This window comes from Panicum hallii, chromosome 4 (genome assembly GCF_002211085.1).
Source record: "Panicum hallii strain FIL2 chromosome 4, PHallii_v3.1, whole genome shotgun sequence".
Lineage (NCBI taxonomy): Eukaryota > Viridiplantae > Streptophyta > Magnoliopsida > Poales > Poaceae > Panicum > Panicum hallii.
In genome coordinates, this window is record NC_038045.1 from 8,102,361 (window position 1) to 8,126,867 (window position 24,507).

The window sequence follows — 24,507 nt, forward strand, 5'->3', positions numbered from 1 at the left end:
CACGTCCTAGAGTAATATAGCGAGGAAATCATGATTAACCTGAACAATAAACATAAATGGCGACCCTGACTAAGTGGTAAAAAGGGGTGCTTTTAGGTTTACAGAACCCCTTGTTTCGAGATATAGACCCAAAACAATGGTTTAAACAAACGAAACATCTAAAAGACCCTTAGAAAACCTTCTTGAATCAAGTACTTAATTTATGAATAAATCATTATTCGGGTAGTCCCGTCACCTTTCTCGTGGTCTTTGTTGAGTGGCGGAGCTCCTAGGGCCCTTTGGAGAGTTTGACATTCAAACGCGGAATGCCTTCTCTTCGGGTGCCACGGCATCGCCCGTGGAGGGCTTCCTCAAATCGTTCCCTCGAACGGAGAGTCTTCTTTCTACGGGTGGATTGTTCCCCAGCTTCTGGCTTGCACTTTCGAGTTGTCTCCAGGTAGTCGAGAGGGATTTGATAATGGGTGGGGTTGTAGGCTTCCACATCTTCGAGCTCCAGCTGCCTAGATATGATGACGTAGCGGGCGTCCCAGCCGGCGTTGATGATAGTGCGGAGGTTGCCCGTGGAGGAGTCGTAGAGGTTGCCTCCCCCCCGCTGGTTCATCTCACCCGCGTGGGGCCGGCATTCGGCGCGCTTCATGTTGATGAACTTACGACGTTCCTTCTAGATGTCATTTGCATCTTCTATCTTGATGTTGTCTGGGAAGTCCACACCCATTGTTACGTCCACGTGTTCATCGAGTGGATTAAGGAGGTAGTTGTCGTAGTCGTCTAGCTGGACCTGCTCTAAGCCTTCACAGTTCTCGCCGGCATGAATCATGAACACTTCTCAATTGGGGCGAAGTGTTTGGCACTCCGCACCACCCGGCCCTCGTCTTCGTTGTCAGAAGGAGGGAGGGTTCTGCCTTCTTGAAAAGGGAGGGTGTGGTAATGGATCGTGGTGGTCTTGATTTGAGAAACTTGGAGGGTGTCATGCCCTTCCGATGCTCAAACCGGCCCGACCAATCTGATCCCGTTAACAGACCCCAGAGGTTACTTATTATAGGTGTCATATGAGCAGCGGAATCCGAGTTGTTGTCGGAAACAGTAGCCCCCAGACGCGCAGTGGCTTCTCCTTCTCTGAGTGGTAGTAGATGATCCAAATCCTCTTCAGATGCGGAGAGGGTCCTGGGTTGAACCGCCTCAGACCAAACTGGACATGGCTTGGGGTTTTCAAGTTTGCCGATGGAGTGTGTGCGTTGCGCAAAAAGCAGGCGACGAAGCGTATCTTTGATTCGTGGGCGATTTGTCAACGAAGCTGATTCCGACTAGTTGTTGTTATCCGTGTGGAGCTAGTCACCGAGTAGTTTAAGACTCGTCCCCAACTAGTTTCTAGTCGAGATGAGTAGTTGAAATAATCGTTGGCGTTGCGGATTTGTCGAAGTAGTCGTAACTGCGGCGCGAGCCGAGTAGTCGAGGTCGTCGCTGCAGCGCGTTGATGTTGTGACGCGAGCTGAAGTTGAGCGGAGTAGTCGAAATCTTCTAGCTCTCTGGGGTTGATACGCCGAAGAGTGGATTCTGCCAGAGTAATGCAATCCGCAATACCTTTGTCTTCCTAAAAAGGTAGTTCCTGCGTGAAGGCCACAAGGCAGGAATTGTATTCGAGTAGTTCAGAGGGCTCTAAGCCCTTCCAGTACATTAGGTGACTACTCGAAAAGGACTCTAGGCTTGTCATCTGAGTCCAAGTGGTTGTCGACAAGGGGGGCCCCTCGACACGCGGTGGATCCCTCGCCGTCGAGTTCTCCCAGAGTCCGTTTTGAAGGTGTAGTACTAGTCGACGAGTACTTTTCGTCATTGGGTACCTTTCATCAATGAGTACTTGTTGTCTGAGTTCGAGTAGTTGTCAACAATGGGGGGCCCAGACGCGTGGTGGCTCCATCTGGTATATACGCACAAACATATCCACGCGGTACCTCTTTGGGTGGTTCACTGAAGAATTGGTGATCAGCAGGGTCACCTCCCACCTTGTATATGACATATGCTGGAGAATTCTGTTGCTCTGGGGCGGCAAATACGTAAGGCACTGGCGGTCTGGCTTAAGAAGGCAACTCCCCTCTGTGACTCCCTAAAGCAGGTCCTGTTGGAGAGTATTGGTGTTTCATAATTTCCTGCACCACGCGCACCGCAACGCGCTCGATGTAATGAGTGAGCCACCATGTAGTTGACCTCCTGGCGGAGAGCTCACGTACGTTCTTCCGTAGGAGTAGACAGATCCACCTCGTCGAGTGCCCCTTCAGATGAAAATCCCTTCCATCTGATGCCGTGGTGACGAGTTCTTTCAAACGAGCCGATGAGATCGGCTTCAAAAGCAGCTTTTATTTCATTATACCTCTGCTTGTGCTCATCGGACAACTCCTCAAAAGTAATCGGGTTCTCATCCGGCATCTTGACAACGAAAGTCGATGAAGCCGAAGAAGATGATGCAGTCGATTGTAGTCGATGCAGTCGAAGTAGTTACTGGAGTAGTCGATGTAGTCGACGCAGTAGTCGATGTAATCGGTGAAGTCGATGAAGTAGTCGATGAGGTGTGCTAGAATGTGTTGTCGGTCGAAACCCACCGGCGAGCAACGACAGGCAACACGAGGAGCCGGGAGGCTTTCGGGACTGCTGGTGGGTCCCGATCCCTCGGTCAACGGCCCAGAAGTCCGGCACACGCCCTGGCTTGGTGAAGTACTAGGCGTGCCACCTGACCTATATCTGATCAGGAAGGTGTAGAAGTTATTCGTCAGCTATTTTCTGCATGCACAGCCATATCAAACATTAGTCCGAGCCATGATCGGCTCTTACAACGACCCCGAGATCAGCTAAAGAAGCCGACGGAATCATTGTACTAGATCGGACCTTCGGGTACCTTTCAGAATCGGCTACAAGAAGCCGATTGCCACATTTAACAGATCGGATCTACTTTACATGTGAATGTTTTGTACAAATCCAATAGAAAGATAAAAGCATACTCGGTAACTGCCAAGCTAATCCAATCTGCGACGGTAAAAGCTTTCACCGTATGACCGGAACATCCTACACGTGGTTAAGCCTAACGAACATGAAAGATAACAATACGCTAACCCAAAGAGAGGCCTAAAAACCAACTAACAAGTCGATTCCCGGAACAATCCCTCGTTAGGTTACCGTAAGGCACCAAACATGCAGCCGGAACATTCAACCCGTTTGAAGGGCCTAATCATACGGATATTAAACCAATTTCTTGTAACACAAAGAACTACCATAACAGATTAGATCTACTAAACAATAACAGAACAAGGCGCTGCCCTTGCACCTGAGATCACATACAAGAGTAGCTAAACAATTACGAACAGCAAGCAGAATATGGATTTACTATTCAAAACCAATGCAGCATCATAATCGTTTAAGATAACTAGTGTTACTCGCCATCAAAAATGCTTCAGTACGAGAAACACAAGGATAAACAGATAAAAGCAACGCTGCTCCGACCATGCGGAACATGATTGGAGCAGCATGTCGATTACCTGGAAAAAGCCCTTGGGGAAGGGGTGGCGATGCGCCGAGAGTTTGTTGTGAATGATTGATTTCTTTTTATTGAATCTCACGATATATATTTATAGTTCGGAGACTTGATCTTTTCTAACTAACCCTAGCTGATTACGATACAATCTCTAACTTACTATATTTAAACTATCCTTAGATATACGGCCATCCTGGCCCTTGACACGTTCGCACAGAAGCCAATTTGCAGACTGTTACCATGCTTTCCTTCAGCCCATGGTGCTCTCAGCCCATTCTTTGGCCCAGTCAAATTATGGCGATAACAACTACATACCTCAACTTGACCCCCGAAGGTGACTCGATAATGGCTGAGACCCCTACACCATCTTTGCACCAAGCTCTGTCGCGGTATATGACCGAGGGCTCTATAGGTGCTTCTGCTGTGTAGGCTGGTGATGTCCAATCTGCGATGAAATTTGCAAGGACTTGAGACTTGATTGCGCTTCTTCTTTCAAAATCAACATAGTACTCTGAGAGCTCCGAAGCCCATTTGCTTATTCCGCTCGAAGCTTCTTTGTTGTTGAAGAGATCATGTAGTGGTTGATTGGTGACTACCACAATTCTGTGAGATTCAAAGTAATGGTGAAGCTTCCTTGATGACATGATGACAGCATATGCAATTTTTTCGAGCTTCGAGTAGAGGAGTTTGGAGCCCGAGAGTGCCTCCAAAACAAAGTATACTGGCACTTGTCCGAGAGATCCTTCGATCTCTTTTTCCAACACCAAGGCTGCACTGACTGCTGAGTGTGAAGCTGAAATGTATAGTAAGAGTGTGTCTTTTGGATCTGGTGTTGTTATCTTGGTCATTTTGGTGAGATAGTCTTTGAGGGAATTGAAGGCCTCCCTTTGTTCTTCTCCCCAATCAAACTTGCTAGCGTTGCAAAGGACTTTGAAGAATGACAAGCTTCGATCCGCGGAACGAGGGATGAATCTATTTAGAGCTGCTATTCTTCATGTAAGCTGCTGCACATCTCTGATAGATTGTGGCTCTTCCATGCTGGCCAGTGCTTTTATCTTTTCTGGGTTGGCTTCGATGCCTTTGGTGGAGACAAGGCATCCTAGAACTTTCCCTTTGTGCACTCCAAAAATGCACTTTTCTAGGTTTAAGCTGAGGTTCGCAGCTTGGAGGTTAACGAAGGTTTCTGCCAGATCTGCTACATGATTTTGCCTTTTACTGCTAGTTACAACAATGTCATCCACATAAGCCAGTACGTTTCTTCTCAGTTGGGGCCTAGAACCTTTGAGGACATTCTGGAGAATAACTGTCCAGCGTTTTTGAGACCTTCAGGCATTCCGACGAAGCAATATGTGCCAAAGGGGGTAATGAAGCTTATTTTTTGATCATCTTCCTTTCTCATCCAGATCTAATGATATCCGGAGAAGCAGTCCAAGAGTGACATGAGCTGGCTGTTGGCCGCATCGTCGACCACTCTATCGGTTCTTGGGAGCGGGAAGTCATCCTACGAGCATGCCTTGTTTAGGTCAGTGAAATCAATGCACATACGCCACTTCCCATTTTCTTCTTGACCGGCACAATGTTTGCCAGCTTTGTTGGGTACTTGACATCTCTAATTATGTTGGCATCTAGCAGCCTCTGAACCTCTGCTTTAACTGCTGCGACCTTGTCATCGAACATCTTCCGTAGTTTTTGCTTTTTGGGCTTGATTGAAGGGTCAATGTCGAGCCTATGTTCGATGAGATCCCTACTGACACTGCGAATGTCACTGGCGGACCATGCGAACACATCTTTGTTCTTTCACAAGAATTCGAGGAGTTCTTTCTCGTCTGCTTCCCCGAGGGTTGCACTTATTGTCACCATCTTTTCGGGCATATGCTTGTCAAGGAGGACCTTTTTTGTTTAGCAGTTGTCCTCAAAATTTGCTTTCTCCTTGTCTCTTTTGGGCTCTGAGAATGGCGGAGGTTGAGTGTTTGCTTCAATGTGATGCATGTTTCTTTGACCTGGGGCGACGCCCCTCTCTGTATCTCTGGCCAGTTGCTGGTTGCCGTGGACTGTGATAATTCCTTTGGCTGCAGGGATCTTCATGCAAAGGTATAGCTGGTGTATGACTGCTTCAAACTTGTTTAGGAATCCTCACCCAAAAATGGTGAGATAAGGGTAGTTCATCTCCACTACATCGAAGGTGATGTTTTCTGTCCTTGGGTTAGTTAGATCCAAGAAGGATACTGGAAGAGGGATTTTTTCCCAGGACGTTGACTCTTTTACCTCCGAAGCCTATTAGCTGAATTTATGCTGGCTGTAGGAGATTTCTATCAATGTTCATCTAGTCGAAGGTGCTAGAAAAGATGACATTAGCAGAACTGCCGGTGTCCACAAGGATTTTTCCAATTCTCCATCCTTGGATATTTGCCTCTATAACCATGGCATCTGAGTGTGGATAGTTGCTGAGATTGATGTCTTGCTCGGAGAAGGTTATTGGCATGTGAGACCATTGAGTTTTTACCACTGGACCCTCCACTAGGATGTTGTGGACTTGTCTGAAGTAGTCACACCTCTGCCTTTTGTTCTCAAACTCTAGCGAGGATCCTCCGACTATAGGCATTATCATGCCGAAGGAAGGCAAAGCGTTTTGGGTATTTAGCTTTTCTTCTTTGGGAGCAAGCTTTGGCGGGGGTGGGGGTAGATCTTCTTTGGGTGTTTGGGTTGGTGCGTGGCTGGCAGCTTGCGAAGGTGCTAAGCCTGTGGATTGAATGGGGTTCTGCCAATGGAACGGATATGGCTGGTAGCTGAAGCTTGGGTTGGGAGCGAAGGTTTGGAATGGGGGTAGTGGTGCCCATGTAGTGTGGTTTACTGTTTTCTCACCATTTTTTTCAGCTTCCATTCTCTCCAGTTTTTTTTCTTTTCTGGGCAGTAATTGGTTGTATGGTCTGAGTCTCTTCCATGGAAGTTACTGTTCTAATGCAGAGGTCCTCAGCTGCAGCCCTAGCCTCGGCCTTTTCCTCTAGCTATATTGGATCGCCCTCCTCAATGCGAGGGTTGATCGAATGTTGTATTTTGCTGGATTGGTGGTGGAGTGATGAAAGGCTGGATGCTTTGGGACTCACCCTCCTATTGAGGTTGGACTGGGAGGATGTATTGTGGGTATTGTGGTCGAGGGTTGTGGTGGTTTGGGTTATGCCATCCTGGTTGAGAGTTCCGCCTCATCATTTTCCTCATTTATACCCTCTTCTTGTGATTTGTGTCGGATCTTGCATACTTTTCCATCTCTGCATATAACTCTCGAAGGTTTCTCGGAGGTTCTCTTGACAAGTGAGATGCTAGTGGCCCTGGCAGTAATCCTTCAATGCATTTTTTGATTGCCATGCGCTCTGGAAAGCTTGGGGTCTGTGCCTTCTTCTGGACAAACCTCTGGAAGTAGTCATAGATGGGTTCTTTGTCCTACTGGAGGCATTGGAAGTTATCGACCGCGGATGAGTCATCCCTCCTAAACCCCTGAAAATCTTGTCTGACCTTATTTTTGAGATTACTCCACCTCGTGATGGACCCTGGTGGCATGTAGGAGGCATGTAGGAGTACCAGGTAGCGACTGGATATTCGCAGGCCATGATAAATGACTTAGCCATGATGGGATCATCCCCTCCAGCAGATGCAGTTGTGACTTCATATGTCATGAGGAATTGGGTTGGGTCTACATAGCCATTGTATTTTGGAAGTTGGACGGGCTTGTAGCCTTGCAGCCATGGGACTCGCTGTAGTGTCACCGACATTGGTGAACTAGGATCGAATGCTTTGTGGTGAGGGTGATGGTTGGTGGGTTTTTCTTTGGAAACGATCTTCATGATGATGGTATCCTTCATGGTGAGGGCTATGGTTTTCTATATACTTGTTGGTGGTTTGGTTATCGGAAGGTATTTCCTCTTCTTGTTCGAACTCTTCTTGAGCTCTTCAAAGGTCATCGAGCTCTGCTTGCATCTCTGCTAGCTTGCGCTTGGCATATTGAGCTTCTTTTCTCTTGGCCACTACTTGAGCACTAATTTTGCCCTTTGCTTTCTCCACAGCTTTGAGTTGTGCTAGGACCTCCGCCAGTGTGAGCTCTACTACTGGTTCCTGTTCGGTGGTGTTTTCGAGGGTCTTAGTTCTTGACTCCGGGGGTTTGGCCTTGTACCAGGGGTAGGTTTCCTCATTTGGGTGGCTAGTGCTTGGTGCTGTGTGGCTCAGGCTGAGTGTTTGTCCCGGAGTTCACAAACTTCGTCTTTGGTGGTGCCATCATAGGTTTTTTTCTGTCGAGCTGAGAACACGGTGGGCGCCTCTATTGGGATCTGAAGAATGTTTCCCCAGATAGAAGAATGTTCCCCCAAACAGAAAAGTGAAAATAGTGTTATGATCCTATGGGATAACCTTACATGCACTCTCAAAATCTTAAAAAATCATCCATGTTACAGTAAAAGGTGGGGGTATTTATACCCCTCACCTCCGTTGCATGATTCCTGAAATGCCCTCAACTGCATGGAATATTCGTAGGATATTCCGTCCTCTAGGTCATTTCACATACATGGAGTGTACAAATTGCCTACTTTCACCGGAACACGCTTCCCTCGTGGGACCGAAGGTAGCCTTTGCACATTTTACTTGTTCAATCGCCTGCCGCTGACCTTGGTCTTGCCTCTTGTCTTCAGGAGTCATCATCTTTTGGTCTCGTTGCAGCAGCATCATCCCCAACCCCGAAGCTTGATCACCTTCGCATCGGAGGTCTTCGTACCCAGACCGGGCTTCTTTTTAGCGTTGGAGTGCCTTCGGTGCAGGATCGAAGGTCACGACTACCGCGACTCGCCTCGTCTAGGTCTTTTGAAGGCCTTCGATCCCTACGAGTGGAGACAAACCTTCGTGGAATATAATAAGTGGGAGGTCACTATCATGACTTCTCCACTCGCCATCCTCGTGCATAACCTCCGATCGTGCTCTTCGGAGGCGACGAAGCCCAACACAAACCAACACCTAAAGATAGATTATTATATCTTCACATATATAAGATCATTCACAAGTCAACCGTCAAATTTTTAAGTAGGTTTTATAAGAGAAGAACCATACCCGATATCCAAACACACATTACAAAAGACTAGCAAAATCCATTTTTCTGATCAACAACTGTCACACCCGGTTTTTAAAGACAAAACCGAATGCATAACTATATGTATGCCAGGATCAAGTTCCATACATATAGTGACTTCATCAGTGAATAATCAGCAACAGTCTCACGAAAAGAGAATTAAAAGACTATAAAGATTATCAGAGTTATACAGCTTATCCTGGAAACGAAGGCTCCACACTTCACAGGCAATCGACCGGGGGTTCCGCAGGCCTAGAACTCAGCATCATCTTCAAAAGACTTCAGATCACTTTCTCCTCTGAGCAGCAATTATAACAAGCGTGAGTACACTTATGGTTGGTACTCAGCAAGTGTTGGAAATTATATGACATGAAGGCCAAAATCAAGGAAAGGCTGACTGGCTTACTGCGATAAGCAATTTTAATTGGTCAAATTTTATTAGCACCTGATTACTATGGTATAAGTTCATACCAAAAACCCACATTAAAAGAGAGAGAAGAGATACAGCATAAGCATAACCACAACCATATATATGGTCCACGATAACCATAACCATAAACATGGTCCACGATTTAATTCATCTTCAAGTTCAATTATCATGTGAGGGTCCAAGCCGCTCTTAACCGTGAGCACGGCTGATATATCAGTTTTCCACTCTGCAGAGGTTGTACACTTTACCCACAATTCGTGTCTCCCGATTTGCCCGAGGTAGCTAGCCTCTTAAACACTTCCGAGGTGAGTGGCAAGAGATTCACTACGAGGCCTTTACAAAGATTCCCTAACTTATGATAGTCCGCTGAGGTTTCAAGTCAAAGCGGTCATAACTCTCCCTAATGAGGCAGACGCCTTACCCAGGACCATATCATACCCTCAAGAGGACCGAGCTATACCCCGACGATGCAACCCCTCTTGCCCTTTCGGTAAGATTATCATAAGCTAGAGTCTCTAATTAATTAGCCAAGACTAGAGCCATATAGTATTGTGGTTGCACTGTTTTCCTGGGTGGTTCTCCATGTTCCGATTAAACATATAATCTTGTGATTAACAATACAAAGAGCATGAACATGGATAAAACAGGTGTAACATCATCATTGTTGTCATCATGATTATAAATTATTCCCAAACCGAAACCAGTTATAGCGACTAAGCAATAGCTACCCAATAATAAAGATAAAACCCAGGTTGACAAAGAATTATCATAAAGACTAGGCATATCCTTAATTAGGATCCATCAAAATTAGGACACATGCATGCATATAAAGAAAATGTTGTATTTATTGTGATTATTAGGACAAAAGCATGATCAAGGAAACACTTGTCTTTCTTTTAGAGAATAGCTGCTCAGAGTCTTCAACTCTTGTTCTTGAAACTCTATATCTTCAAAGCTCTTGGGTCGCGCTTCTTCTAACGTCGCACAAGCATCCGACCGAAGCATACAAGCAAGCAAACAAACAAGAACAACTAAGAACAAATACAACAAACAAAAGGAAAGCTTTAAAAGAGCGAACTAAAGGATAAGCTCGATGCTACGGTCACGAGGGCGAAAGGAACGCGGAAAACGGAGCTAGGGTTGAAAAGATACAGCTATCGGGAGATTTATATTATAAAAGAATAAAAGAACGATAGGCTTTCATTTATTTTAATCCAGAAAACTAATGTAAAAGATATTCAAAAGAGAATATCCCTAATTATAATTAACTCATATTATATTTGCATTTATAAAGACGAAGTAGAACTTAGTCAAATTTTATATACAATTCTCTATGTATAAATTACACTAATTAAATAATTAATTAGAAAAGAAAACTTGTGAGAACATCTAAACGCATAACTTATGATTCGAATTGAACTAAACAAATTAAATTACAAACACATTTGAGTTGATATTAATCAAATTAACATTAATTATGAAAACCGGAGGAAAGACTTAATTGGATTTTCTTTCGGAAAACTAGATGAGAGGATATTATTCAAATTAAATTGATATTTAATTTTAAAAACAGGAATTACGGCACAACAACGCTACTAAACGATAGCTTAGGGTTTTAGAAGACTAACGCAAAAAGAACGGATCGAAACGGATCTAAAACGCGGAAACTACGCATAAAATATAAAACAGGGCTGCGAGGACCTATACGCAAATAACTATAGACTACAGGGGCTAGCAGCAAAGAATTGCAAGACACAGAAAATAATGCTTGCAAAATAGGAAAAGATTAGGGTTAGATCTGAAAATTTTCATGGTGGGGCTGGATTGAAAAGATGGAAAAGATCTAGGGGTTTTCTGCAATTTTCGCAGACACAGAAAATTACACGATAATTACAGGATCTTCCAGGGACCAATCTGCAAAAAAGCTTGAAACAGCCTCCCATGGTGACCAGCGGGTACTGTAGCTCAAATTGCCGGCGATTTAGGGCACGAGAGGTCGCGGGAAGTGGGGGAAAAGAAAGAGGACGACGAGGGGATTCAATTCCATACCTAACTTACCACGGGGACGCATCGTAGAGATCGAATTTCGCGGGTCTGTTCTGTTCCAAGCGGTTCTGCTCCTGTTCGTTCTGTCCTGGGCGGCAGCAGCAGGAGGAAGGCAAGGGGAAGGGCAGCGCAGGGGGGCCGGGGCGGGCGGCCTACAGGGGGCGCGGCTCAAGGGTAGGGCGGCGCACAGGAGCAGGGGCGACGCGGCTGCTTTGTTCCTGCGGTGCTGGGCGCATAGGAGATGCATGGCGGCGGCTGTGCAGGGGCGGCCTGGGCTGGGCAGCGCTGGTGCTCTGCTGCGCGGGGGAGAACGCAGGGGCTGCGCACGAGGGGGAATGCAGGCAGGTGAGGGCGCCGGGCAATGCAGGAACGTGAGGAGGAAGGCGCACTGCAGGGGCATGCGGCGGCTGCGCAGAGACGAGCGGAGGAGGAGGATGCGTGGGGCAGCAGGTGCTAGGGCAACAGCGCTGCATAGGAAACAGATTGCGAGCAGGAGATCGTGCTGCGGCCCGAGGGTTTTGGCTCGCCCTTTAGAGGGGTGCTGTGTGCGAGGAGTCCGAGTTTTCCGCGTGCACGGGTTGGGCCTCAACAGAAAACGAAACGGGTTGGGGCGAAAAGGGGAAAAGGAAATGACAGGTGGGGCCATGATGTTGTAGAGAAGGATCAGGGGAAAGGAGCGACTATCTGCAGGAACTCGGGGGCGATGCAGAAGGAGGTCGCAGGGGCGCAACGGTTCAGGCGCTCGGCCTTGCGAGCAGGAGGGTCGCGCGGTCTCAGCGCTCGAGACTTCTATCATGGGCGCACGATCTCGCAAGCAGCGGCGGCGCTGCGAGCGCGAGCTCAGGTGAAGGCTGAACAGGAAAACGAGCTGACAGCGCTGGTTGAACATGAACGATTCGTTCGAGAACATGAATTATAAAAGAGAGAAATCAGGCCGAGTCGCTGGATCTGATGGTGATCGAACATCGTCGGAAAAACACTGAAGACGAGCCACGAGGCGTCGTTTTCGAGCATGACTTGATCGGGAAAAATGGTTAGAGGATTGGGAGCTTGATGGGACATTTTAAAGATTCAGAGAGGACAAGGTTAAAAGGCTATACAACAAAGATACGGCTCGGTCCGACTGCGATGAAAATCAAAATAGAAATATTTTCCAGAACATATTTTTAAGTTCAAAATAAATCTGGAAAAGTCCAGATAAATATTTCAAACCAAGAAAAATATATCCGGAAGAATCCCAAAATTTTCCAAGGAAAATCGGGAGGTAAATTTAGGACATGAGGAATCCAAATAGAATATTTGGGACTAATGAAAAAGAATTTTAGAGCTTTCCAAATAAATAAATAAAAAGATCTAGCTCTAGGATAAATAGAATAATTGCTAGAAAACCTTTAAAATTCTCGGAAAATCCTATTGATAGATGAACATATTGTAAAAGATAGTCACATCCTAAAATTAAATATTTTAGGGTGTGACAACAACCATGCCGCTAACACCATATGTATTTTCTTCTTTGTGCTGTCTCCTTGTTCTCTTACCGGTGGCTAAGAATACGCATGGACATGTTGCCATAATGACTTTTGCATGATTCGACCACCATATGTATTTTCTTCTTTCTTAAATTACGTATCTGCTTCGTACTCTTTTTATTGGGGTAAGCTTTCAGGTTGTATTCAGGATTTGGTTGCTTGCAATTTGGCGTGTCATCTTCTAAATAAATTCGTACTGCAACTTTAAAAATTAAAACAATACCATTCTTGAGTCCTAGTTGGCTAGTTCCTCTTCTCGGCACATTTCACACGTACGATGTGCGATCTCCTACCATCTCCGGCAGCCCGATCTCCGGCACGATGGCCTGCCTGGTGGCGGTCAGACACTGCAGCGGCCTCCGACGGAGGATGAAAGAAAATGAGTAAAAGTAAAGCGGACGTGGTAGCTAGCGACACCAGCCTCGAGCATTAAGGAACCAACGGTGTGGATCGTGGCTGCGGGGCACGGAGTATACCCAATCCAACGGCTAGGAATGATAGAAAATACAACCACGTGGCTTTTGTAAAACATCGAGCAAAAATAAAGCGGAGCCTCCTAGTCGTACAGGCGCACCCCCTATCGCTCGCTCGCCGAACCCCTAGCCCAAACCCTCGCCCGCCCTCACCGCCGCCGCCGACCCTCGCCGCTCTTCCGCCGGAGCGGCCCTCGCCTACGGCCGCGGAGCCCGCTCTAGCCCGACGACGCGGCGCACGGGGGACTCGCCCCCATCCGACGCCATCAGGCTTCTTCATCCTACATCCCGAAGGTAAACCCTAGACCGTGTTCGTGGGCAGCGGATCGAATCTGTTAGTTCCGGTGGCTGGATTGGATTGGATTCGTTCCAGCCTCGTTCTTCGTTGGTGCTGAGACATGTAGGCTTTGCTTCTTCTCATCCCGCAGGCGCTTGGTTCGTGGGCGCGGAGTGTTTCGGCCGGGTATTGTGCCCGGGTAGGAGCCCCTAGGCGGGCGCGTCCGCCATGTTCCCTTCGAAAGGGCCCAGTCACTACGGCCAGCAGCCGCCGTATGGCGGGCAGCAGCCGTATGGCCAAATTGTAAGGCTCAGTGAAGAATCCATCTATGTTTGCTTCTGTTTGTTGTTCGATGCAGTTTCCTTACAGATTATCATTTGTGTTCCCGCCTTTTCGGTTGGGCTTTTGCTCCATTGCAGCCTGGTAGCACTGGATTTACAGCACCGGCAGCGGTGGGTGGCGCCGATGGTGGTCGGTTCGGTGCCCGAGCTGGACAGGGGGCTGCTGCGCAGTATGGCGGGCCGTACGCTTCAGTTTATGGCGCACAACAGGTGGTTAACTGTAACTGAAATCTGTTCCATTATTCCTTTTTCTAAAATTGAAGACTATATGCGATTTATTAAATTGGTAGTGTTATTTCTTTCAAATTAATGCGATTGGCGTGTTACTTCTTTTTGCGACTTGTTGTTTATGCTGCGTGTGTCAGTGAGGAACCTTGATTAAAGGAAAATAATAAAAGTTATTAGCTGTTAGTTCGATACTTTGGAATGTAGCGAGGGTCAAAGCACCACGAAGTCACATGCTTTCTTGAATTAGAATATTCGGTGGATCAGTATGGACGTTTATGATACACAAACTCTAAATTTGACCAGTGTTGAAGACTGGTTTGGATGGGTTAGTATTACTTCCAGGTTAAGTAAATATTTGTGAAGTATTTCTGGCTGAATTTCTATTGGGGTTTGCCTATCCTTGTTCCTATTCTGAATTGGAAATGCTCTGTTTATATTTCTTATATATGCTTTGTCCTATCGGCAAAAATGGCAATTTAGAACACATGAATAAGACAGTCAATGTATTTTTTTTTGGAAGTTAGGTGTAAAAGATCGTCTACTTTTAGGAATTAGGCAAAGCAACTGCCTGCCATTTCCAGTGATCGATAATGTCTGGAGAATCAGTGAACAGAAGTGAAATTGGTTGACCTACAGTGTCATTGTTCTCATTTCAGAGATGTAGTCATTTGTAGGTTCCCCTGTTCCAGAACATGCTAAGCTATGAAGATGTGTTTCTTCATTGAGAGCTTATTTTAGGTCTTGCTCGGGAGTCTTAAGTTCTAGTTTTCAACTGCAAAAAAGCTTAACTATCCTCTATTATTATCTTTTTTTTTTACTTGTTTTGCTCCCTGACAATTTAGAAGCAGAACTGGTGGGACTTGATGTTGGGATCAAAAGTGTACTGCAGGTTGGGATCACATGTTTGTAGCATGAAGAATGGGCTATGAAGGGATTTACTATTGATGTACACTTTTGTTATTTCTGAATTATTTAACTGTGTTTTTGTTTAGCCCCCTGTTTAGTCACTCCAGTCACCTTGTTATTATGTCAATCCCTGCTGGATCACCTGATCGAGCTGTTTCAGTCACTCATACGGTTAAAAATCATTTCATGTAGTTCCCAGAATTTTGTTGGTGAATATATCAATTAAACATTCTCATTCTTTTCAATAGGTTGGTGGACTTGGTGGAAAAGGTCCAGCTTCTTCAACTCTTCCTAGCTTGCCAACTCGTCCAACTTCGCTCTCTGAGTCATCTAAGTTCTCGTCTGCACCTGTGGGGTCTAGCCTGGCAAGACCAAATGATGACTATATGGCTGTGCGTGGATATGCACAGAAGCTAGAACAGTATGGCACTGATTATCCACTAGAGAGAAGGATGTATGGTGAACACTCAGCTAATCTTGGTAGGAGAGATGGTCTCAGTGATTTGGATAGAAGGTATCCTGATCATATGCCTGCTGGTCACCAGGTATCTCTCTCTCTATTGTTCTTTTTGCCTTCCCCCCTCTAGATTGTAAATAACCAGAGCATTGTTGTAACCCTTCTTCTATTTTATCTCAGGTTCATGACCATATGGAGCAGGTAGAGTTTTATCTCCCTACTTATAGAACACTATTTTGTTCTTTGTGGTAACATGTTGTTCATTATATCCTGTTAATTTTCTAGGGTTCATCTATGCGCCACCAGCAGCTCCTGAAAGGCCAGCTGCAGCCTGGATCTGATACAAGGTATACTATCGCAGTTGGGTTCTATGAAATGAATATAGAATGTTGTTGATTTATAGACTTTCACCCACGTGCACGAACATGATAGTGCATCAATGAATGACCATGTGTTTGTTAAATAATCTCTGGCATAGCCCCTGTTCCCATTAGTTGTTTTTGGTACTTCTAATTGATATTGTTGGAAAACTAAATCAGTAGCAATCAATTGTGTGTTTATCACTGCAACAGAACATAGCCCATGCACTGAGTATAGTATGCATTTCTGGCAGACAAGCCGATTACTTTGCAGGAAGGTCCGCTCCAATCCATCAAGCATCCCAGGAAATTGGTGCATATGGAAGAGTCGAAGCTGAGAGTCGCAACATGTCCATTCTTGGGACTGCTCCATACGGAAGACAGCAGGCAGCTTCATTGTTGGAAGGAGCTCCAAGGACAAACATTGACAGCCTCTACGGACAAGGATCATCAAGTACTGGATATGGGGCAGGTCTGCCTCCTGGACGTGATTATTCCTCGGGGAAAGGCCTGCTCCACCCATCTTCAGATCCTGATTACCGAGATAGCATCTTACCCCGCGTACATCCAGGCATCTCCATGGTTGATGAACGTAGAGTTGATCGCATTGGTTATCGCCGCGAACTGGATATAAGAGATGAAGAGCGCAGAAGGGACCTAATGCTGGAAAGAGAGAAGGAGCTTGAATGGGAGCGGGAACGTGAGTTACGAGACTTGCGAGATCGTGAAAGAGAAAGAGAGCGTGAAAGGGAAAGGGACCGTGAAAGACTACTAAGAGAACGTGATAGAGAACGGGAACGCGAACGTGAAAGAGAAAGGGAACGCGAACGTGAAAGAGAACGACTACGTGAGCGGCGGGAGAAGGAGAGAGAACGGGATAGAAAGCACGGAGCTGATCCAAGGCGGGAGCACACTCCACCTAGAGTACCTGGTGATCGACGACGTTCTTCTTCTGTTAGATCTGAGAAGCCTGTTCGGCGAGTTTCCCCTCGACGTGAAGCTGTGCATAGGTGGACTTCCATGTTTCTTCTGCAGCTTTGTGGATGCAATAGGTTGCTGCTTCGTCTTTGGTGCAGCTTTTTAAACTAACATTTTTATTTGTTGTCCTGAAGGCATCGTTCACCTGTTAAAGAAATAAAGAGAGAATATATTTGCAAGGTAAATAGACAGCTGTGTTTGTCAGTGTTATTGCAGAAATCACTTGACATTTTTAGTTCTTCCCTAGCCTCCTTGATGCATTCCAATCTTAAGGTCCCCTGGTTCTTGTCCATCTAAGCTGATTCTTTGTTGCTCCTTGGCTCCTTGGGTCCTTGCATCCATCGTCACCTATCCTTTCTTTTGCCTTTCCAGTAGGCTCCTCCCTTCCTGGTACAAGATCTTTGCTGTATTTTTCTTGTATATGGAAACTCACGACTTAAATGAGTTTGAAGAGCATTCGGGCCATGCCTTGATCATTGATCGCACAAGAATACATGACCAGCAACCATGAATAATTGTCTTGCTTTCTTTGTTCTCTGTTCCCTTTTTATAGTCATTACACCTGTTGCAGGGGTTATTGTAGTTTGCTCCCTGTTATGAACTTAATGCTAACTGTGATGTTATTGCTAGGTGCTTCCATTTCGCTTTGTGGATGATGAGAGGGATTATCTGTCCTTGACAAAACGATATCCCAGACTTGCAATTAATCCAGAATTTTCTAAGGTCTGGCATTCTGTGCGTGACCTCCTGCTGCTGATCAATATTCAGTGTGGAATTCAGAATTCTCTCTCCTCTCTAATTTGTCACTTACTGGTGTGCAGATTGTCTTGAACTGGGCTAAAGAAAACTTAAATCTTTCTCTCCATACACCAGTAAGGTATGCCTTTTATTGGGAATGCATTATTATGCACACATACTGTTATAGATGCTTTCCTTCTTGAAGTTCTCATGTTTCCAAAATCATGTAATTCCCACTATGTTGCAATTGCTGGAAAACAGTCTGGAGCATGATATCCATGATGCTGATGATTGTGCTGATGAAGGAGCAATGATCTCTTCTGAGAAAACATCAAGCTCCGATACTCCAGTCACCATTTGGAATGCAAAGGTTTCCACCTACAATTCTATGTTTGTTTCAATATATGAATTTTGTTAAGCTGTACATGTTGCAAGTTGTAGCTCATGTGATTAGCAGATAAACTGCTGTATTACTATCGATATTTTTAAAAACTGAGAACTATCTGTTATCACATGCAAATACATGGTGCATAATTTTGCGTGCTGGCTTATATTACCCATGACCTTAAAATGCCATTCCCTTTTTTGGGTGTTGATATGCTTGACTTGTGCTTATCTCACTTTTGACGATAGGCATCATGTGGAATAGCAAATTTTGCAGTTTGTGATAGCAATGATTTCCATGTTACTATCCTGCTGCGGCGCTGCTTATACATGTGACTGTGTGTAGGTACTATTGATGAGTGGCATGAGCAAAGGTGCCTTTGCTGAAATAACTTCATTGAGAAATACTGAGGAACGAGTTTTGCACTTGAACAATCTCTTAAAATTTGCTGTGTTCAAGAAGGATCGCTCTCTTTTTGCAATTGGGGGCCCTTGGAATGCAGCAATAGATGGTGGTGATCCATCAGTTGACTGTTCTTGCTTGATTCGAACTGCCATCAGGTATGCCATTATCAGACAAGGTATGATGAACAACTTACAGTTGTACTGATATTTATCTGACTTGGTATTTATCTAACTTGGACAGATGTGTTAAGGAACTGGTTCAAGTTGATCTTTCTAATTGCACCCACTGGAATCGTTTTGTCGAGGTACATGTGAAGTTATTTCTTAGCACTTTCAAGAAACTTGTATGTAGTGCATGCTATCTTTTCAAGGAAGATATGCTTCTACCACCTGCTACTCTTTCACCTTGCCTGTCTCTTTCAAATTGAGAAATGAATGTTCCTTTGTTTAGTAAGATAAACATGCCTATTTATGTTATTGCTGCCTCGTATAATGTTGCCAGTTCAATTACAATCTCAAACCCAGAACGATATTTTCACTGCATCATATTCTGGATCCAGAATACCATTGCTGTAACTTGTCAATACTCAATACAATTATCTACATTATACTCCCTATGTCATATATATAAGGCGCAGATGTATATCAAGGTTCAAACTTTGTAAGTTTTGAACAACGATCAGACAGCGTATATAGATTTATTTTTCGAGCAGCAGTGTATATAGATTTAATAATGGGAAAGTGGTATCATTGGATTTTTATTTCATTTTGCACTGGTATATTCGACTTACCAAGTGATACCAAGTCAAATCATGCATAAAATTTAGTATGTTGATTCATTTCAACTAACTTGCACTTTTCTACTCTCCGTTCTTAAATATATGATGTTTAGGACAATCAAAATTGTTTAATTTTTAGAACTAATTAGCTTGTCCTAAATGCGATATATTTAAGATGAAGGTATTATTAGTTAATACATACTCCCTCTGTCCCAAAATACAAGTCATTCTAGAAATTCTATGACGGATTAACAAGGAGGTAAAATGACCATGTTTGCCCCTATTTATTACCCATATTTGGCACTAATTGATTATTGCATGCACATGCACTTTCTAAATAGGTAAAATGACTTGTTTTCTGGGACAAATTTTGAATCCTACAATGACTTGTTTTTTTGTGACGGAAGTAGTACTCTCAAACAGTTTTGCTTTCTGTTTATACCTGATATGAACATCCTCGAGAGTTCATCCGAAACAAAGCCGTTCATATTTTAGTATGATTTGTAACTTGTGCGTTACAACTGGCCAGGATATTGTACTTTGTATCTGGTGTAGTCCATGTACTTCTCACTACATGCTTGATGGAATATATTAGCTGATCACATAAATAAACGTGCAGGTCCATTACAATAGAATCGACAAAGATGGACTCTTTAGTCATAAAGAAATTACTGTACTGTTTGTGCCTAATCTGTCGGAATGCCTGCCTTCAGTTGATATATGGAAGAATAACTGGATTGCATATAGAAAATCAAAGGCAGAAAGGGAGCAGCTCACTATGAAAAAGGAAAAGGTACTTTGTCCTATTATTGTCCTTTAATTGTGTGAATATATTTTGTTCTTTCTCTGGAGTTCTTACTAAAAGTATTGTATCCTTTGTTGCCTTGTTTCAGAGCCCTGGTGAATCAAAAGAGCAGAAGCAAGGTTTGGAAGATTCATTTTGAATTTCACTGAATTCTTTTACATGTCTTTGAGAGCAAAATGTAAGACAATCTGTTAACAATTTCAGGGGAACTGAACAAGGGTAAAAGTATAGATGGTGACCTTTTAAAAGAAGGTGATGTTGGATCCAGTGATATGAAAAATGATAAAGTTGATGCTGATATGGATCAGAAAGGTACGGATGTGGAAGGTAAGGTTGATAAAGTTGAGGAACCCACTGAGAAGATGGGTGGGGATGTTGAAGCAAAAACTACAGAGGGCTCCTCCATTGACCATGCGGCTGGGGATAAAAAGCCCATAAAAAAGAAAGTAATAAAAAAGGTTATGAAAGTTGTTCGGAAAAAACCAACCGCTGGAGCTTCAGCTTCAGCTTCAGCTGATAAATCTTCTACTGAGGGCAAGAATGTTGCAGCAGAATCTGCAAGCAAAACTGCAGAAGGGGGGCAGAGTCAACAAAACAGTGAGGATGCTGGAAAAGAACAGGAGGGAGCTGGCAGCAATCAGCAGCCTGAAGCAAAGAAAACCAGTAAGAAGAGAATAATTCGAAGGGTTGTTAAAAGAAAAGTTTCTGCTTCAGGGTCTCAGTTGACTGCTCCTGCTACCCCTGCCGAAACGAGTAAGAAAGAAGCAGAAGTTCAGCCAGAGAAAAATGTTGAGAGTTCAACCGATGCTGGAACTTCTCAGACTAAGCTGCAAGAAGGGTCCAAAACTTCTGCTGAAGATGTCTCAAGTCAGAAGGATCAGAAGGAAGAAGAGAAACCAGAGGAAAAGGAGCACACATTGACTGATGGCAGAAGTCCAAATGGTGATAAGGCTAATCACAAGGAAGCTGTGGAACAAAAAGATATGAAAAAGGATGGAAAGAAAGAGAAGACAAAGGATGATAAAGAGAAGAAGAATAGAGACATCAAGGTGGATCCAAAGCTAAAGCCACTAAATGACTTGAAAGAAAAGAAGAAGTCTGATGAACCTCCGAAATATCCAGGATTCATTCTTCAGGCAAAAAGGAGTAAAGAATCTAAAGTATGGATAACATACATAATTTCCTTTTTGTTCCATATATTTCTTCTATTCAAACATGCTCATATGAAATATGAATTGCCCAGGAGATGTTTATCATTCCAAGCTTTCTGTTTTTCAGCTCCGTTCGACATCCCTTTCGTTGGACGGCCTCCTAGATTATACTGCCAAGGATATAGAGGAGTCAGTGTTTGAGGTCTGTATTCTGTAATTATTTGATTGATGCTTGTTAGTATTTCAACAGAGACTAACATGTGAACCTTTATATCTTTTGCTGCTACCTAGTTGGTACATGGGAGCATATTGCAGCATAGAATCTCTTTTTAGATTTTTGTGTTTGAGCTCATGCTCATGCATATGTAATCTGATCTGTTCTTTCTATTCCTTCTCAGCTTTCTTTGTTTGCTGAGTCATTCAGTGAAATGCTTCAACACAGAATGGGTTGTGTTATCCTGTCTTTTCTTGAGGTACATTCTTCAGCTCTGCAAATGATTTAGCTTAAATAAATACCAAATAATTCTCTCCTTTTTAATTCATCTGATGACACCTCTTCTGAGACTTATTGTACCGTAGTATAATGTAAGAAGGCCCTGGTGCTAAAATTTATACAAATGTTTCCATTAACATCTTTTGGTGATTTATCATTATCAATTCTGGGATGCTTTGAGCACCCTAAATCTGCATTGATATATGCTTTGCTCCAATCATGATGTCACCTACGATATATTCTTCCTTACTATAGCTGCTGCCTAGTATTCAATAACTAAGTATCAGGGCTGCTCTCATTCCTTTTTTCATGAGTTGTTGACTAATCTCACTTTGCGACTACAAGTGAGACTCAAGCTGCTCTTTTCAAGACAGCAACTCACTCTACTGTTAGTTGGACCCAGAAATAAGCATATAACTCGGAATTGCCAAATATAACTCAAAATCTGGATCAGGTGTGGAGAGTCCAACTTGGCTAAATTTTTAGTTCTCAAATGCCTGGGTACACTGGATTTTTTTCACTGTGTGGCTCTCATGGTCAACCTTGACTTGGCATTTAGTGATGGTGCATTTTGTTTCTAGTGGAAGTTTGAAATTTTCTAATGTAAACTATTAGAGGCTGTAATATCGATAAACTTAGGGTTACATACCATGCTATACCATGAAAGCATGAAAGTAGGTGTACCCATCCACGCTAAATGCTGTCATTGTAACCATGACCAACCCCTATGTTTTTAGCCTTTTGGCACATCGATATGTTTCAACATTTGGTCTGTTTTTTCTTCACAGAAACTGTCCAAGCGTTATGTTTTGAAGAGGAATCAACGTAAACGCCAAAGAGAGGAAGATCTAAAGAAAGAAGAGAAGAAATCCTCAGAGAAGCGACCCAAGACAGCTCATGAGACCATAACTGAAAGTGCTGGTAATCCAGGGGGGGATGTTAAAATGACAAAAGAGGGTGAAGAAAAGATGAGCACAGATCATTCAGCAAGCGTCCATGATGAACAGTCAAAAGAGGGTCAGGTAAAATTAGGCACTGATCATCCGATCGCTAACCTTGATGAACCAGCAAAAGAGGGTGGGGAAAAGATGAACACTGAACATTCAGAAGCTGCCCTCAATGAAGCTGAAGCTGGTACAAAGATGGATGAGGAAGATCCTGAGTACGAGGAAGATCCTGAAGAAATAGAAATATATGAAGATGATGAGGACATGGATGATGCTCATGCTGAAGAACCCACTGCAGAACTGGTATTATTATATTTTCTTTCTCATCATTTTTTTTTGCAAAATACGTTGAGTCAGCTCTTCATGATTCTGAACTGACATGTCATTTATCACTGTTTGTTTCCTTAGCATATGATGCTTTACCATGTGATTCCAATCAAATCCTGGGCTTAAATGGCTAATGGCAAGCACTAACACTGTCAATATCAAGTGGGCTATTACCATACTTCAAGTCCCTCTAGTGCTTGAGGCTGCCATTTTACAAATCTTACATCTTGGTTATAGTTAAGGTCTTACAAAGTAGTATATTTTAGCTTCAGAAACAAAACGATATTGTATTTTTTTGTATGTTGAGTTTCAACTTTATGCAAGAGGTATATAAAGCTAGTGCATGGAACTAACTATTTCTAATCTGTGTCTGTGTGGCACCTCATTGTCTTGTGACAGAATGAGGATGACAGAGAGGCTAAGCCAGAAGTAGCTGCAGAAGATGGTGGAAATAACAAAATTACGAAGGAGCCTGAATTGGAAAATGTCGCTAATATCCACGACAAAGCTGCTTCAGTGGAGGAAAAGCAGTCTATGGCAGAGAAAGGAGACTCGGTGGAAGGTGGAGAGAAGGTAGTTAGTAAGGAGGTGAAGCCAGCAAAAGATGAGGTGGTTGATAAGGAACTATTGCAGGTAATGTTTTTTCCCCTGATGCTAAGAGTTAGTATAAAACATACAATAATATAAGGGATTACTGCGTTCTTGGCCCTACTTTGAACTCCAATTATAATTTTACCCTCGTTTTTGCTCCGTTTGTGTTTTTACCCCTACTTTTTGAATTTGAAGACTCCATTTGCCCCTATTCTTAACTCTGTTAGTTACATCCAGAATAAACGAATTAAGTAAAAAAGAAAAAACTTCGCAATATGCTGAAGAGACAATATAATTAGTTTGGCCCAGATTATGTTGTCATTATTGTTTTCTCTCTCCATCTTATAGGCCTTTAGGTACTTCGACCAAAACAGAGCAGGATATCTCAAGGTAACATACAAACCCTGCATTATTATTTCAAATTCAATTCAGCTATTTTGATTCCAGTGGTTACAGCCACCATCGTTATTTCACAACTTCAGGTGGATGATTTAAGATGTATTCTTCACAACTTGGGGAAGTTTTTATCGAGCAAGGATGTGAAGGTCAGATACAATTCTGTTATTTAGAACCCCCTCCCAGCCTTATAAACTGTTTACCATTGTTGAACACAACAATTCTTTTGGCAGTTGAATGTAGCTTCCTCGGGAGAAGCATTTAGGATATTCTATTTGTTGGCGTTGGTATTCTCAATTTGTCGTGGCTTTCTAACGATAGCTCGCTGTCTGCTGTCTGCAGGACTTGGTTCAAATTGCTCTTATTGAGAGCAATTCTGCAAGGGACAATCGCATACTCTATCCAAAGCTTGTGAAGATAGTTGACCTGTGATCTGGAGTTGCCTTGACCCCTGTTAGCATGTTCAAGTCAACTATGATGGACTCCTTGGATTAGTTATAAAGGGATTGGCTACCTGTTTGCAGAGGAGCAGTTTTTCTTTTCTGGTTGGATGTTTTTTTTTTCTTTGCTCTTTTTTTTGTCATATCATAAACTGGGCAACCCTGTTGTGCTGCATCAAGGAAAATTGCAGTTCATGAATGCTTGCACCCGAGGGAAAAAAAAACTTTGAAATAATGCTTATTGGTGCCATGATCTTGCTTTTGATCGTTTTAGCTATGTTCACATTTCACTAGAAGTTATTTCGAGTTTCGACGGCCTCTGATTCTGCGGGACAGGGAACCCTTTTCCTGAGGTTTTGACCATTCTCCTAGCAAATCGTTGCGGTGGTTTCACGAGCCT

General features: G+C 43.7%; 1 protein-coding gene across 1 annotated transcript; it reads left to right on the plus strand.

Annotated features, from left to right (window-relative positions):
- Nucleotides 1-13,194: 13,194 nt before the first annotated feature.
- On the plus strand, nt 13,195-24,357 carry LOC112888634 (cell division cycle and apoptosis regulator protein 1). Its single transcript, XM_025954901.1, has 23 exons — nt 13,195-13,399; nt 13,534-13,685; nt 13,802-13,933; nt 15,106-15,402; nt 15,495-15,515; nt 15,600-15,661; nt 15,928-16,683; nt 16,786-16,831; nt 17,282-17,374; nt 17,473-17,528; nt 17,651-17,759; nt 18,120-18,334; nt 18,420-18,483; nt 19,577-19,750; nt 19,851-19,881; nt 19,967-20,922; nt 21,041-21,115; nt 21,312-21,386; nt 22,195-22,656; nt 23,080-23,313; nt 23,620-23,661; nt 23,754-23,816; nt 24,010-24,357. The coding sequence occupies exons 2-23, from the start codon at nt 13,611-13,613 to the stop codon at nt 24,097-24,099; spliced, it is 4,128 nt and encodes a 1,375-aa protein (XP_025810686.1). The 5' UTR covers nt 13,195-13,399; nt 13,534-13,610; the 3' UTR covers nt 24,100-24,357.
- The last annotated feature ends 150 nt before the right edge of the window (nt 24,358-24,507 follow it).